At 33.2% G+C, this 16,224-nt stretch overlaps 1 protein-coding gene across 1 annotated transcript; it reads right to left on the reverse strand.

Annotated features, from left to right (window-relative positions):
* Positions 1–13,987: 13,987 nt before the first annotated feature.
* LOC110420311 (uncharacterized) lies at positions 13,988–15,988 on the reverse strand. The gene is made up of 4 exons (XM_021433580.2): positions 15,555–15,988; positions 14,780–14,890; positions 14,562–14,642; positions 13,988–14,437 (listed from the first exon to the last, which is right to left on the reverse strand). The coding sequence occupies exons 1-4, from the start codon at positions 15,801–15,803 to the stop codon at positions 14,363–14,365; spliced, it is 516 nt and encodes a 171-aa protein (XP_021289255.1). The 5' UTR covers positions 15,804–15,988; the 3' UTR covers positions 13,988–14,362.
* Between the last annotated feature and the right edge of the window lie 236 nt (positions 15,989–16,224).

Below are 16,224 nucleotides of genomic sequence, written 5' to 3' on the forward strand. Positions count from 1 at the left end.
AACAGTGACCATAGTTGGCAGTGTAAAAAAAAAAATTGTGTTTCTCTGTAATAAACAATTACTGTGTTAATATATATATATATATGACTGCAAAAAGAAACAGGGGAAGGAGGGGACGGGTAGTCACAGGATTTGCGAGAACTGCGCTGCTTGGCTGGCTGGAACCAAAAAGGATCTTTCCACGTCCTTCACATCTTTCCCGAGATTTTGAGAACCAGCATGGCCGTGGTTGGCTCGTTTTCATCGTGGCCATTAATTGGGTTCTCTTTGTTTTGTTTTGCTATGCTTAATTTTCCCATTTTTTAATCCAAATTGGACTCACTTTGTCATTTTTTCTGAAAACTAAGAGAGCATGGTACGAAGCAAATGCTAATACTTGCTGTTTTAAACTATTTATTAAGTTATTATATATTTCAAACTGTTTTTCCCATGAGGATGTGGTGATTTCTTAATCAATCTACGTGCCTATTGATTCACATATTTATTCAAAGACAAATAGTAAGTAACATGCTTTATGATGTACCCAATTAAGACACTTAAGATTACCCTAAGATGCTAAATAAGAGCTATATGTTTAGAAGCATTTATTTATCCAACCGATCCCAACAGTCAACTACTTTCCAATACCTTCAAATGCAAATGTAAGTTTTCAATACCTTCTCTGAAAGCATCTTTAAATAACTAAGTTAGGAGAATGACAACTAAGCCCAACATTCATCATTAGAATATGGTTTTTGACCAGGCCCTATTTCGAGCTGAAACTATGACCACCTTTTACATCTCATTACAAGACAATGCTAAAAACATAGAGGAGGGATCAATGTTTGGAATCATGAGTTTACCACTTGAGTCATTAAAACTTAATCATCATTAAATTTTGTCTTAGGACAAGCCAAGCCAAACCAACTGTTTAAAACTTTACAGCTAAACGCGGGGCGTACTTTTCACATAATTTAGCGCACAGTAGAAGTAGCTTGAATGGTTCAACTTAGGGTATGGTCCTTTCCCTCTTCTCCCAACCTAATCCACTACACCCAAAAGGTGTAATTATTTGAAATGACTTAAGCTACTTTAAAATTCAACCTACTCACCCAACTGTTCCTTAAAAACTCATTAGTGAAAAACCAATAACGAACTCATTCGAACGACTCACCTTTCAGTGTCTTCCACGTGGCGGACAACTTCTTTGTCGACAGATGTCCGACTTAAAAACCAGCCCAGTGCTTGCTCCGGTTCCAGGAGCTTTCTTAATCGAACCAAGAAGCGTTGACGATCTCAAAATGTCGTAAGGACTTGAGTGTCTCACGATATGGAAAAAACCAAAAGAAAAAAAAGAAAGAGATATTCTCGAGAGCCGAAGCGGGAAGAAAACGACAAAAAAGAGAAGACCGCGCGTGCCAACTAAGTTACAGAGCCGGATCTTGACTCGATCTTTGACGCTCCTCTCCACTCCCTTTGATCTTAATCCTCGTTTTTTACTCTTTCTTTTTGTTTTTTACTGCCCAACGTATAAAATATTTACTTTCTTTTTTCTATTTTTTGTTTGACAAATATTAACCAATAGTTACAACTGGTTTTTTACCACAGATAAAAATTGACAATAATTCTTTTTTTGCAAATTATGAGTATATCTTTATTCATCTAGATCGAATAAGAGAATTCCGACACCAGAATAAAAACAGAGGTACAAAACCTCTTCTTAACATTAACACCAAATGCACCGCTTATGAAAAATATGATACATTCAACTTGAATATGACCCAAATTGGAGAATTCATTAATTCCAAGTTTAATATCTTATAGTACATATAAAAAATAAACGAGCTTTTTCTTTTTTGTTTTTTTGTTATTTGACTGTTGAGATAAAAGCAGCAGGTTCTAGTTAAGAGTCATTTGGCTGTAATCGTATTGGCACATTATACCCTTTTATTCAGTAACGTGAAGGGTCCATTTCACAAATCAACTTTAATTTAAAAAGGAAAAATGGGTTTGAAAGCGGATTTTGGTTTTTCTTTATGGATACAAAGATGGGCACTGATAAAAGAAGAGAGTGCTTTCGATAAGAGTGAGGCGTGACCCACTCCATTTTTGTAGCAGCAGGTTTTTGTGGTTACTTTTTGTAGCTGTGGTGAAATGAAATTGAGCTTTTGAAAAAGAATGAATGTTTGACAGCCACTGCCTGCCTGACTGCCTGAGTTACGTACCCCACCTCCCCTCCCTGCAACAGCAAAAATTTGTAGAAATATGTACCATTAATTAGTATTACTTTTATCATTTTACTTTTTGATATAATTGCTCCCCTTCTCTTTCCATGATTATATCTTTTGTGGGTTATGCATAGAGTACCATGTCACTGCTCTCACCCCACTACCATATCAATACATATATTTATCTTTTTACCACAAAACAAAACAAAACGAAAAAAAAATGGTAGTAAATAGATATCGTTTTTGTAATGTTTTGAATTTTTAAAAAAAAAAGTTACGAAATTTACTGCTTGGAGCCATAGAGAAAACTATGGACTCTTATGTTTACAATAATAAAAAAAATTAAAATAAAATAAAAGAACCCCAGAACCCTAAAATCTCTGATTTGGAGATATCCATGACACAAAACTAACACTTGAATATTACATTTCAAATAGTCAATCAAAACATTAGCACCAATTATGCTCGAGAAAAGACCCCAAATAATTACCCAACCCGCACCTCACATTTACACGCAGCTCTGCTATGAAACCATAATGTGACTTTATCGCAACAAATATGAGCCAGCTCAAACAAACTCAAACTTTGCACTTCAAATAGGACTCTAGAAAATCATATTTCAAATTTCAAAGAGTTCCATTCATATACTTCCACGGATTCTATCCAGTTACAATCTGATCTCCAGTATTACTCCACTATCCCTTTTAAAATATCGAATTAGATCATTGAAATAGGACACCATCTTAACCCTAAACAGCCGTTTAGCCTTAACAAATTTCAATTAAATCAACATCTCTTAAAATTCCAGCCTTAGCAAGACCATCAACTTCCGTATTTCCTTCACGCCATATATGCGTAATCTGTCAACGCTTAAATCCTTCCTTGCAATTGTTCCATGGCAATGATCAGCTGTCTATGCTTCCATGAGGCATCTTCATGATTATTAGACCAAAGGACTACATTAGCTGAATCACTTTCAATCCACAACTTTAAACTACAATTATTCCAATGATTAAAAAATATTAACAAAGCTTCATGAATTGGTACTAATTCAGCTAAATTTGAATCACTCACTCCCATTGATTTGGAGAATTTAGTTTTAATAACACCACTGCTATCACGAAGCAAACCACCTATTTCACTATGCCCCAACCTACTAAAAGACGCGCCATCAACATTAAACTTTACCCATCCCTCCAATGGAGCACACTAATCATATAATCCATAGGCTATCAGTGTTTGGTTTGAGGAATGCAAAATGTTTACAAATACCCTAATCTATCACCTTTAAGATTTTAACCAATAATTTTTTTTTTAAAAAAAAAGGTTTTAACCAACAAAATTAAAATATAAACATAAATAGGTATACATATCTCATCCCTTGCTAACTTGTAAGCATAATAGACTCAGATTTCTTATACATGGGACAAGAATTTGTTATGTGTTCAAAGTCTAGTTCTAAACATTTCATAAGTGAAAAGAAATATTAATCTAATATAACATCCATTGCCTCGGACGGTTGGCATTTTGCTTTACATATAAAGCTTTGCCTTCCTATGCATAATAATAAAAAATTAACAAAAGCATCCATTCAAAACTTTAAACCTTTGCTTTTGGAGAAAATAAAACTTGATTGACTTTTCTGTATCATTAAAAGATAAGTTAGCACTTGAATCTCTTCCTTTCTTTTTCATTCATAGTGTTTCACTAAAACAAAGATTGATAGTAATAGAAAAAAATTTTCCCATCATAGATGTGGGGCTTTCTTTTCTTTTGCTAGGCATGTGGGTAATACATTTTTGTAATGATAGCTGAATCCTTTGAAGAAATTATTACGTTCTTAGTTTAACAATATGTACATGTCTTATTACATATTTGGGCAAGGTTGGGTCCAAATTCCATCGCGTGCATAAATATATGTTAATTTTAGACTCTGAGGTCCACAGCTGGGATTTGTGTGAAAGGATATGTCTCAATAATGATGCTAAAAGTTTATGGAGCAGACTAGATATAGAAAAGGAAGGAATCCCATCATCACCTTCTTCGTATTTTAATTTCCTTTTCCTATATCAAGTCACAATGCATGAATAAATGTGCTGTTTTTCTCCCTTTCTCTTCTTCTTGCTGGAACACCTGACATGATGTTCAATGCTAACTATTGAAAGGAAAAAGACATTCATAATTATAGAAAATCAGAAATCGTACAATTCCATTTCATAATCGCTTCTGATTCTAGTGCTTGAATTTAGTCAATATAATTAATGTTAGTCCAATTACAATATCAAACGGGTTCGTAACCAAGGACAGTATTACTTCTACACGAGGGTGAAGGATAGCTAATAAAGACAACACATGTTAGGTAGTCCTTAAAAAAAAAAAACCTCCATGGATTTTAAATTGAAAAGGATTAAGGTGAATAATATTGATTAATGCACTAATAATTTATAAACTAAAAAGGCTTACGACAAGCTATAGGGAGGTCTAGTAATGAATAAATGCTAGCCGTTAATAGAACTCAAATCTAAACTACTGTAGCCTATGTAAACATGTATCTTTGGATACAATCAGCAATGACTATATTATGTATTCTAGGCCAACACTAATTCACAAATAATGACTATCCCTATATATTGTGCCCAGCCCCTATCAACTTGGTATGGTGTGTCCATTTTATTATTAGCCGTTGCTCCTGGAAGTCTAGCTATTACAAAATCTTGTACTCAATTTCCCTTTGTTAGCTATCACAATTTTGTACTTGAATTTTGGCTTCCGCCATGGCTAAAAGCTTATTAGAAATGAGTAAGGCTTATATGATAACTGCATACTTAACAAGCACACTAAGATTTTTAAACTAATGATTGTTTATATATCAATTGATATCACAATGTTGAAGTTATTATACTTATACATATATATTGAAAGAAAAATTTATTAAAATTTTCGAATAAATAATTATCATGTATAATTCACTCAAACACTATAAAAAAATTGAGTTTTCAAGGCTTTTTTTAGAGGACATATTTTTTTATATAATTAAATTTTAAAAAGTGTAACTATTTAAACTTTTAACTTCACTTTTTTCTCATTTAGTAGCAATATAAAAAAGTATAACCTTTGTTAGTGTATGTAATTTCTATCGTTATATTTTGTTCATAATGCATTTAAAAATTTATATAGTAAGATTAGATTTACAAAAATGTTTTAAAAAATATAAAAAAAGTGTTATTAAAAATATTTTTAGTAACACATTTTAAAAATATGTTGTCTTAAGCCAAATTTGTTGTAGTAAAATTAGAACGACAAATTTTTTCTATTTATAAATAAATATACAGCATTAAATATATACCTACTACATGCGAATTAGATTAATATTTATTGATTATATTCGTAACAAACAAAGAAAATGCAAAGCTCATCACTGCTTTTGAGGAGTTAGTAGAACAAATAATCATAATAGTTTACCATAGCATTTAGCAGACAGCCCAAAAAACATGAACCAAAAGAAAATTACTTAGATTTTTGGTTACTCAAAAACCTCCCTAATTATAAAATTAATCAGATGGCATGGGAAATCTTATTCCTCTATCTCAGCTTAAAATGTAGAAAAACAAAACCAAAGTCGTACTAATTCCCCATAGGCCATGATCAGGAAAGTTTTACCTCAAGGAGGTGTACCTAAGGTTTGTGGGATAATTTCTCCATTTAGCTCTATGAAAACAAATTTTACAATTTACATTGATTTTTTAGTACAAAAAAAAAATGACGTGGACAAAAAGGAAAAAAGTTAATCAGATTAACCAAGAAAAAACAACATCCTTGAAGCAAAAATATTAGCAGGCTCAAGAATCCTTAAAAAGACAAACAACCAAAGCCTGTAAAAAACAATGAACATTTAAAAATTGTCCATGCCTTTGCCCTTGCTCTCTTAAACATAATTAACTTCAAGTCTTTTGTCTTTTTATGTTATTATAGTTGCAATCACTTCAATTTGTCGGGGAACAAGCCAAGTTAAATAATTCATGCACAATGCATAATTAGCGACAAAATTGACATAATTAAATTGGCCTAGTGTGCTCTTTATGTTGAGAATCTTCGGTTACATGGATTCACATCATTGTCTTTTTATATAATTACTTGTTGATAAATAAGCATCATCTTTTTAATTAATTAATTAATTAATTAATTAATATATAGTTAAGTGGAAGAGGCTAGTATCAAACCAACAACCGGAAATTATTGTGCGACCAATTCAGTCCCAGCATGCTTCAACATGAGGGAAATTAAGGTATACATTTTGTGCCGAAAGCTCTCATCATATATGGCAATTTAACTTTATTTATTTGAACTAATTTGGTTAACAATTCAATTCTTTTGCTCTTCTTCCTTTTTTCTTTTTTTCTTTTTTTTTTTGGCCGCGGGGGGGGGGGTTGTGCGCTGGAAGGTGGAAAACCAGTTTAATGATAGTGACAATTGCAATTAAAATTTCAGTTTCATTTATGTATATTTTTACTATTGACTTTGCACGACTTCACCTCATTATAAACACGAAAGTGATAAAGGTACGTTAATCCATGAAGATCATTTTAAATAACTTTGATTAAAAGCTAGATAAATAGAAAGATACTTAAAATAGAGTGGTCTTCCTATGGTTATACCATAATTGTCGATTTATTCAGATCTTGCCAAAAGGATACATGATCCAAGAGAGTCAAGAAGAATCAAGTGGCAGAGGGTTAGTAATTATAATTCCTAAGTGATAATAAAGCTTGAACAAACGTTTGTTAATTACTATAAATTTAATTATTTAAACAGCTGAAAATATGTCAAATGACTAGAGATCATAACATAAAAAATTGATGATGAATTGGTTATAAAATTATGGGGTACATCAGAAATTTGGCAATTAATGTCTGGAGTTCCCATTTTGGGGTAGACATTTTTTTTTTTTTACTTTTAACTTCACTTTACCCTTTTACCATGGCAAAATTCCTACAATTTTTAACTGTTAGGTAGGAGTTAAAAAAGGACAATGGCTTCCTTCCCCCAAGAACACTCTAGTAGCTGCATGTAACATGTCCTTTACTTTGTCTTATACACTTTAAACATCCATTATTGAAGTTAGGTAAAGAAAAGGAAATAGTACTAGTATAGTATATTTAACTTCTAGACAATGTCGAATTATGGTAGGAAAAATTTTTTTGTTTTTCGTTTTAACCTGGTTCCATTTTCTATAGTTTCATGTGCAGATCATTTATTGGAAAAATATGGAACAATTCTCTCTCAAAACAAACAGCTTGTTCTGTGACTCCAATTGGTGAGTTTCAGGGGATAAGAAGGAGAACCAAAAGATGACTAGTCACAAATATTATTACTTTTTTTTCCTTCTTGTTTTGTTGGTTGGTGAGGATGGTAGTAGCGTGGCGATCCAAACATTTGTAAAGTTATGTGATGGATGGAGTTATCAATTTGGTTACTTAGTGGTTGATCCAATAATAAATTATTAAAAACATTAAGCAATCAATGCTGGTTCTAATTGGCTTCATTAGGAGAACCCACTAAAAACAGGTTATCCTCGTGCTTATCTCAGTCTTTTATTTCTTTAAAAAAGAATTCCAATTATTCTTCCTTCATCATCATCATCATCACAAAACCTTAATCTATCACGTCCCACACCTTTAAATTCAAAAGTAAATAGATAAGTTCAATCTTATAATAAAATAAAAGATTATCTTCGAACATAGGACATTAAAGAAACAGGTTCGGTGAATCCATTTTGAAAGTAAAACATACTTGTAAAAAATGATAAGAAATCCAAAATGAATGCTAGTAAAATTTACTTGACCATGGCATTTAAGGTGGAGCCCATCAATTATAAGAGAAGGCCGAGCAGAAGCAGGGCGGGGCAGGGCCAAAGATTGATAATCGGGTCAACAAGGGAAAAGTGAAAACTTTGTCAAAACGTGCCTATATATTGTTTTTGACATTCTGCGGTGGCTCAGGTCAGACGGGTAGGGATCGCAATGCAATACGAGCTTCAATCATTTTCCACACATGCTCCTGTAAATTGTACCCTGTTAAAACTTAAAGTTAAATATTTAACTATTCACCCAAACATATTGAATTCATTGGTTAGTAGTACATACTAAAACAAAATCGGTAGTGTTCCTACATTAACCTGGTTTCAAAAGAAAGATAAAGAGCTGAAACAGGTGATAATTTTCTTGCAAAAGTAACTATTGCATACAATTCAACCGCACAACAAAACTGTTTCATAAAATGTTCGGTTCACTAACATTACTACCCTTTGTCTCGCTGACATAGGATGTGTTCAAACAGTTGACAATGCAACTGTTGGATATAGTATTTGTGTCAGTGACAAGTAAAATCCATGTTTTGTAACATCATACATATATATATATATATATGCATCGATGGTACCAAAAAATACAAATATTAAGAATGTATATATATAACAATTGTCGTTTGGACTGTGTTGATAAAAGTAATACGTGATGAAGTGAAATTTGGATAAATGAATCTAATTTTGAATTATAACATTTGGGTTTAATTTGTGTTCTATTATTTTTTTAATACATCCAATTTATTCACATTCTAAAATGTAATCCTAAAGTATGAATTTTATATACATATAAATAAAGGCTACAAATAACATTGAAAAGTAACGAAAAGAGTTGCATTCATAGCATTCTTCCTTTGTCCAAAAGAAAAAGAAAACAGTTACTTGCACGCCTGAGGATGAATAATAAAAATTTATATTTTAACATATTTAATAAAATTTTAAAATAATAATCATCAAAATCAATCATGTTTGAACAAGTGTAGGAGAAATTCTTTACGGTGATGAAGAAATACCATGAATTCGTGGATTTCTCACTTTGCAAACCCAATTTCATTCTCACATTTATAAAACAAGGCTCGAAATTAAACCCATTTGTATTCTTTTTAACTTTTTCCCAGTTAGCTTCAACAAATTTTGTTCCCAAACAAAAACAAACCGAGAGACCACGCAATCTGAGCAACGTTAACATTACCAAATCCTAATGGGCCCTTAAACTTTCAAAACTTTTTCACTGAAGACAACAAAGGTAAACAGTGGCTTACAAATGCACCGTCATTCGGTGCATCCACATAATACGTCCAATTTTCAGCTTGTCGACCGTCACACGTGGTCATGGATCCGCCGTATCCACGTGTCAGCGACGGTCGGATTGTTGTCCGTACCTTGTTAAGGACCCCACCCTAGCTCCCCCGTACCAAACCCTTTCAAGTCAAACCGCAATTTGCTTTCCCCTTTGCCACCTCTCCCCGCATTGGATTCTACGGCTTTTGCAACTGTTTTTGTGGAATAAAACCATTTTTCCTTCTATCTCTTACGTGGCAAAATCATAGTCGTCTTTCACTTGTTTCCCTATCTCTCTCGTAAAGAGAAAAAGGAAATCTATGCGTAGTCGTCCACTTCATTTCTAATTGACTACTTACTTTGAGGTATGAAAGTAGAATTACAGAACAACAAAGTAAATACCCTTCTCCTTTTCTACACTGCTTCTCTTCAAATTCAAACATATTGTTTAAGCTTCACCACAGTTTTCCCTACCAAATCTCAAAGAATGGTGGCAAAGGTCAAGTCTGATCTCCAATTTACATCCTCCTAGTATTAGAATTGCATGCTGGTTGATTGTTCATATGACAAAACACTGTATTTGCATAATAGATGTCACATTTCAATAAGATAAAAGAGTTGGTTTACTTAAATTTTTCTCTCACAAATTTTCTCCTGTAGAATTATGCATTAAATATTAAAATCTTGAACAAGTACCAGAAAAATAAATAGGAATTGTAAGGCCATCTTAGAAGTAACATATGAAACCCGTTAAAAACTTCCAAAATTATTTTTCTGATCGAGTTTATGTCAACCGCAGACGGAACAGTGTGGCTCAAATTCACCCTAGGCCTAGGCTGACAGAGGACAATAAAGAGTATGTAGACAGTATATATTCTATATTCTATTGGGCATATATAGCATTGTGAAGTTGTTTGGTTTCCAATCAAATTTGTCAATATGTACCTTGGAATTCTAAAAAATACACAAACTCATAAGTATGCCTTATTATTCCATCCCAATATGTCTCGTCTGAAGGTGACATCCAAATCTTCATTTGGAAAGAAAAATAACATCTCTTTCCCTCCGTCTCCAAGGGTTCTCTTCATCTAGTCATGAGGTGCTCCATAGAAATGGATATTGCCAACATAAATCAAACCTAGATATGGAATATGGGTACATAGATTCTCTCTTCATCTGTGCAAAGGATATGATAAAATTTTTAATCGTATAATTAATTAAAATGCATTTTGGTCCAACAAAGTGTGATTGACCAATATTTGAGTTATGGAACAATAATTACGCTGCATGTTTTGTTTTGGGATCAAGTTCGGAATGTTCCTCCATGCTTACAAAGAAAAAAACATTAGAGAACTTTGTCGTTGCTAGCTTCACTTTTTTTCCACTTATTAGGTATTGTAATGTAATAAAAAGATAAACATGTGCCTTTTGGTACAATAATCATTTTTGGGTTCATGCATATCCGGTACTTGAAGGAAATGTGATGGAGGCTTCTTACCTCTTAAGAGATTAAATATGAGAAAAAAGAAAACAATAAGGCAATCATTGATCCACATTTGGAATTAGTTAATTATTGACTGGATGAGACCTCTAGTGCACGTCACTTACCTTCTTATTCAAAACCAAACCATCAACCTTGTTTTGTCAAAAAAAAAATTTCTATCAAATCAAAATGATTCAAATTATGACGTAAAATATAACAATCTTTTCATTATGTCATGTAATAATTAATTTTTTTAATATGACGTATAATAATTAAATCTTCAATATGCTATATAATAATTACATTTTTCAATATGACGTGTAACAACTAAATTTTTAATATAACATATAACGATTACATTTTTTAACATGATGTATAACAACTAAATTTTCAACATTGAGTGTAATAACATGATGCATCATAATTAAATTTTTAACATGACATATAACAATTACATTTTCAAAATAATTTTTTGTCGTATGTGATACACATTTTATCCACCTGTCAATTTAACTTTTAATTATAAAAAATCAAAAATATTTAACTCTTCATCGTTACAATTAAAAACATTTAATTCTTAATTAAAAAATGCATAAATATTTAATCCCAATTTGAACATTCCACTAATTTAGATATCATTGGATCAAAGATTGTCATTGTCCTATTGAAGAAAACATTGATCATTGTTCTCGGCCTGCCTTTCAAGGGTCCTGAAACTTGCGCCCATGAAAATGCCCCTCAACTGGATAAAGGCCATTGTCGGCCTTACAGGCTAATCACAATCCCTGGCGGAGCCTCAATAGAAAGGGCCAAATTGGATCCTTTTAAGGTTTTACCACACACAAAATGGGCTAGAGCCTGCGTGACGTACCTCACTCATTTCAGACTTGAGAGCTTTGATTATTTCTTTTGACCTCGTCGTTGATTTCGTAGGGATAAGTTGAGATTTGTGATCCATTTTAACTTTGTGGCGTCCGTAAACGTTTGAAATTCCACATAGTTTTTGAGATCTTCCATTGACTAATACAAAGTTAATGATTCTGAATTTCCAACTAGCATATTGGATTAGACACATTTATTCTTGCTTTTCCGTCTATATTTCTTCTCTTTTCTTTTCTTTTCTTTTTCCTAGCACTTTCACTTTACCGCTTAACAATTTAGCTACATACAAAACTAAAGGCTACCTTTCCCATTCCCTTAAACCCTACACTCTGACAGGCAGAGATCTCTTGAACGTTGGAAATCAAAAACCTTTACAAATGGTGCTTTGATCTACTAGGTAAGGTCTCGATTTCAATACATAGGCATAATTATCGATATAATTACTCATTAATACACCTGCAGCTTCAGTGCTGCACCGTCGGAAGATTGAACTTTGACCCAAACAAAAAAAAAAAAAAACGTTTGGTCTCGTGCCCCCATTTAACCCTACAGTCAAATTTGCATGCAATAATTAGTTGCAGATAACATGGACATGCCAAAATGCCAGGTGGCTCTTCTTTGGCACGTTTCCAGGAAAATTCCACTATGAAGATAATTGAATCAAAGAAAGAAAAAAAAAAGCAAATAATCGATAAGATCATAAGATGCTCTGCACATAAAAGTGCAGCATCTGCCTGTAACATCTTTTGCTTTTATCCCATGGCTGAAAAAAAGAATTGTTTGATGTTGAATCATTGCTCTGCTTAAATACGATCATATGGTTTCAAAGTTTGCATATTTTGCAGATGAGTGTCGGCAAGACTGAAAGTTCCACCTCTTTTGTGTGATATATTCCCTGGCAATATTTCATCAACCATGTGCAAATTGGCTGATCACTTGTTTAGTCGCTGACAGTTGTTTGATAAAATCAATAACAAAATGCTAACAAATACTTAAAAGAACAAAGTTGGAATCCCCTTTCTCTCAAATCCAAAAGAAATACCCCTTATACAATCTCTAATGTTTTCATATTGAATGCAATACTTGATTATCCTCAATGTATTTAGTTGAAAATATTTTGGAAAGGTTTAACCTCAATAAATATTCTTGAAACATCTAGAGTTAGCAACAGTTGAGAAAGAAATGCTTTGCACAAATTTTTGAAAGGGGGTCATGATTAAAACACTCTTCATTTCGGGATAAACAGAGTAAAGGGCTATGATGGTTTTTGTTGTAGGGGCAGTGACCAAATGATGTTGTTTGCAAGACAAATGATTCTTTTGATGTTTAATTCCACACAAAAATAGGTGAAACTACAATATATAACATACTATTAACTCTTTTTTTTTATTTTTTTATTTTTAAAATAACCCGAAATACTTTAAAAAATAATGAAAAATATTAATAAAGAACAATCAAACCACGGGACCAAACTCCGGAAAACTGTTTATAAGATCAATGTCATGAAACTTGCTCAAGGCAACGACCAAAACAATTCTTAAGCCCAAGCATCGTCGTGACAAACCTTGTCTGTTGTAAAGAATCAAATTTTTAATACGATAAACCTTTCGGATTTATCGAAAAAATCATAAAGTGTTGGATTTGGATTTTGGATCATATTCCAAAAACAAATAAATCCATGGTGTCATCCTCATTTGACGGTTTCAACATCCTTAAAACAGAATCTAAAATGACTAGGATGATGTTTTTATGTTTAAAATTTGCATCCAATCTCCATCAGAGACCCATTAATGCTTCCAAATCGATGAAAGGAGAGATGCTTGAGCCTCTGGTGCATGCAGTGTACATTACTGATATCCTAGTCCAACAAACAGAGACCGGAAAGCCCCCCAGTACCCCACCCACATATTGATAAAACTCAATCCTGTTTGTGCGGTTGGAAGTAGGCATGGTCCTGGCCGCGTGAGCAGATATCACTTCCCTTGATGGAAACATATTCTTAGGAGATTCAAAATTATAAACTATGTCAGCCAGTGAATACTGACCCTAAAATGATGAAAACTTGGGCTTCAAGAATCTTTAGATGGAGTGAATACCACTACATGGACACCTAAAAGTTAGAGCTACGGCAACATCTACCAAGCATGCACACACATGAAACTTCAAGGAACAATCATCATAATTAATGATTCAACAGTTATAAACAGCAAATGGAATCTTCTTTTGAAGCAGTTGCTACCAGAAATTTCAAGGAGATGCTTCAGAAGACAAACCTAGACAAATGGGTATTTGTGGATTAATGTCATGAAAACCAAATAATTTACAGACTGCAAGTTCAGGCCCTTCCAAGCCTTTTGTTTTGGAACGAACTTCAAATTACACAACTTAAAAGACCAAAAAAAAAAAAAGAACAGTACAAAAGATGAACATGAGAAAAATGAGAAGAAAATGCAGTCTGGATGCGTTTAGTTACAAACCTGTTTATAGGGTATTTCCCTTTCTAAATCAGCTAACGTTCATCAAATGCTAACAAACAAAGATAACCATACAATACACCAAACCCAAAAACAGTAACACCCATATATAAATATCAAAGTCACCTTAAATACATCACACAAACCTAATCAGTTAACAGCGCTAAAGGCTATATCAGTGTATGGAATCTATGTTCTTACTGAGCTCCTCTAGCTTCTTCATCCTCAACCTCTCACTTTCACTCACCAGCTGTTCATTCAACAACAGAAAAAAAACAAGATAACAACAAAGTGAGATTAGCCATCAGAAACAGGAAATTCATTAGCTTTCTATCTTTAAATTTTGCTTCAACACTACAATACACAAAACTAACCTCCATCAATTTTGTGATTAGCTGTACTTTTTCCTTGTTCTTTTCGTTAAATGCCTCAAGGGCTTCCTTGTATTCCCTTTCCTGTAACATATTTCAACCCAAACTTAGCGGCATGACAATATCCCTCAAATGATTCCGTAGCTTTCAGGTAATTGATCAGTAATATTGACCAAATTAATGGAAAAGTTGAATTGCATCAAAGTTTGGTAAAGTTGTACCTTTTTCTGACAGGTGTGCCCTAGTGGCTTCAATTCTTTGTTAACTGCATCAATCTTCTTCCGCACCAGAGAAACTTCCTTCCTCATTGGATCTGCCAGTGCTTCAAGCTCCTGATAGATTTACATAGTTTTATTTAAAAGGAGAAACAGTCGTAATATTATTAGTATGTAGAATTAAGTCCAGCTCCATCGCTGAAATTGTAAAGCCAATAAAAAGAATTTCTTGCTTGTTTTAAAATAGCAAACCATTTAGAAGGCACCCTTGATCTATTAGCTTAAATAGTTGTTTTTGCAAAAAGATGTAAAGCCCCAAAATTAACTGACAGATTATTTTTTCAATAATAAAACCTTTTAACTGTAAATCTGATAGATAAAGTTCTCCCATTTTTTTTACAGAAATGCACTATACATCTTCTTCTTTCTGCTAAGCAAATTTGTGGGGAAACAAACTCCTTTGACAGAGGAAAATGCATCAAAAGGCTAAACCTGAAAACACCCTTTAAGAATTTGTGAATCCATGCCCAGATCATGAATTTTTACCACTATGTGAGCCTCTACCACTCTGTATTTTGCAGAAATTGACCCAAAAAAAATATAAAAGATGTAAACTTGTTTGAAACAAGAGCCTTTAAAAATTAAAAATTTCACCTTTCCAAGTCTAGCGAGTAAAAACCCAAGTCAAAATCCAGAAAAATTTTAGCTTAGCCCGTAAACTAACAGGGATACAAGCAAAAAAGACTATAAAAAAAAAGGAGAAAATTTTGCTTGGACAAACCTCGCGAATGAAGGCCAAACGTTTCGTTTCCTCTTCAACACGGCCTAACTGAAGCTGAACCTTTTCTCTAACCTCCATCTTCTTCCTCTCTATCTCTTCTTCTTTGGCTCTAAAAGTAGAAAGAGCAGACTTTGAGATCTCTTCATCTTCCTTAGACAAGTGGCTGCTAAAGCTGAGACTCCCAGAGTTTTGAACCATTAACTGGTTTTGTTGCTGAGGCTGCTGTTGCTGCTGCTCAGTCTGCATCATCTTGGCTAGCTCCAGCTTCTTCACAGAAAGAAAACCCTTCTTCTTCCTTGAATTCCGCCCTTTATTATCTTCTTGCTCTTCTCTTTTTTTTTTTTCTTTCTTTTGCTTTTGCTTTGAAATGATAGCTTGTGTTTCTCTTTCTCTCTCCTCTTTTTCCCCTGTTGGGAAGTGCTTATAAACAGGGATGGCTTTTCAAGTTTTTTTTTTTGTTTATTTATTATTAAAGTAGTGTAAACCCAAGCCAGCTTGGTTTAGCTCAGCTTACTTTTGTGAACCAGAACGAAAATAGCATAGTAAAAAGATAATGCAGATTTTTGTAAGAAAAAAAAAGAAATTACAACAAAAAGGCAGCAGCTGAAATGACCCAACTGCCAACCACTGATAGAGATTGGGGAGGATTTTGTTTGCTGAATGAAGAGTG

Source organism: Theobroma umbraticum, unplaced genomic scaffold (assembly GCF_002168275.2).
Source record: "Theobroma umbraticum cultivar Fairchild unplaced genomic scaffold, ASM216827v3 scaffold_86.0, whole genome shotgun sequence".
Lineage (NCBI taxonomy): Eukaryota > Viridiplantae > Streptophyta > Magnoliopsida > Malvales > Malvaceae > Theobroma > Theobroma umbraticum.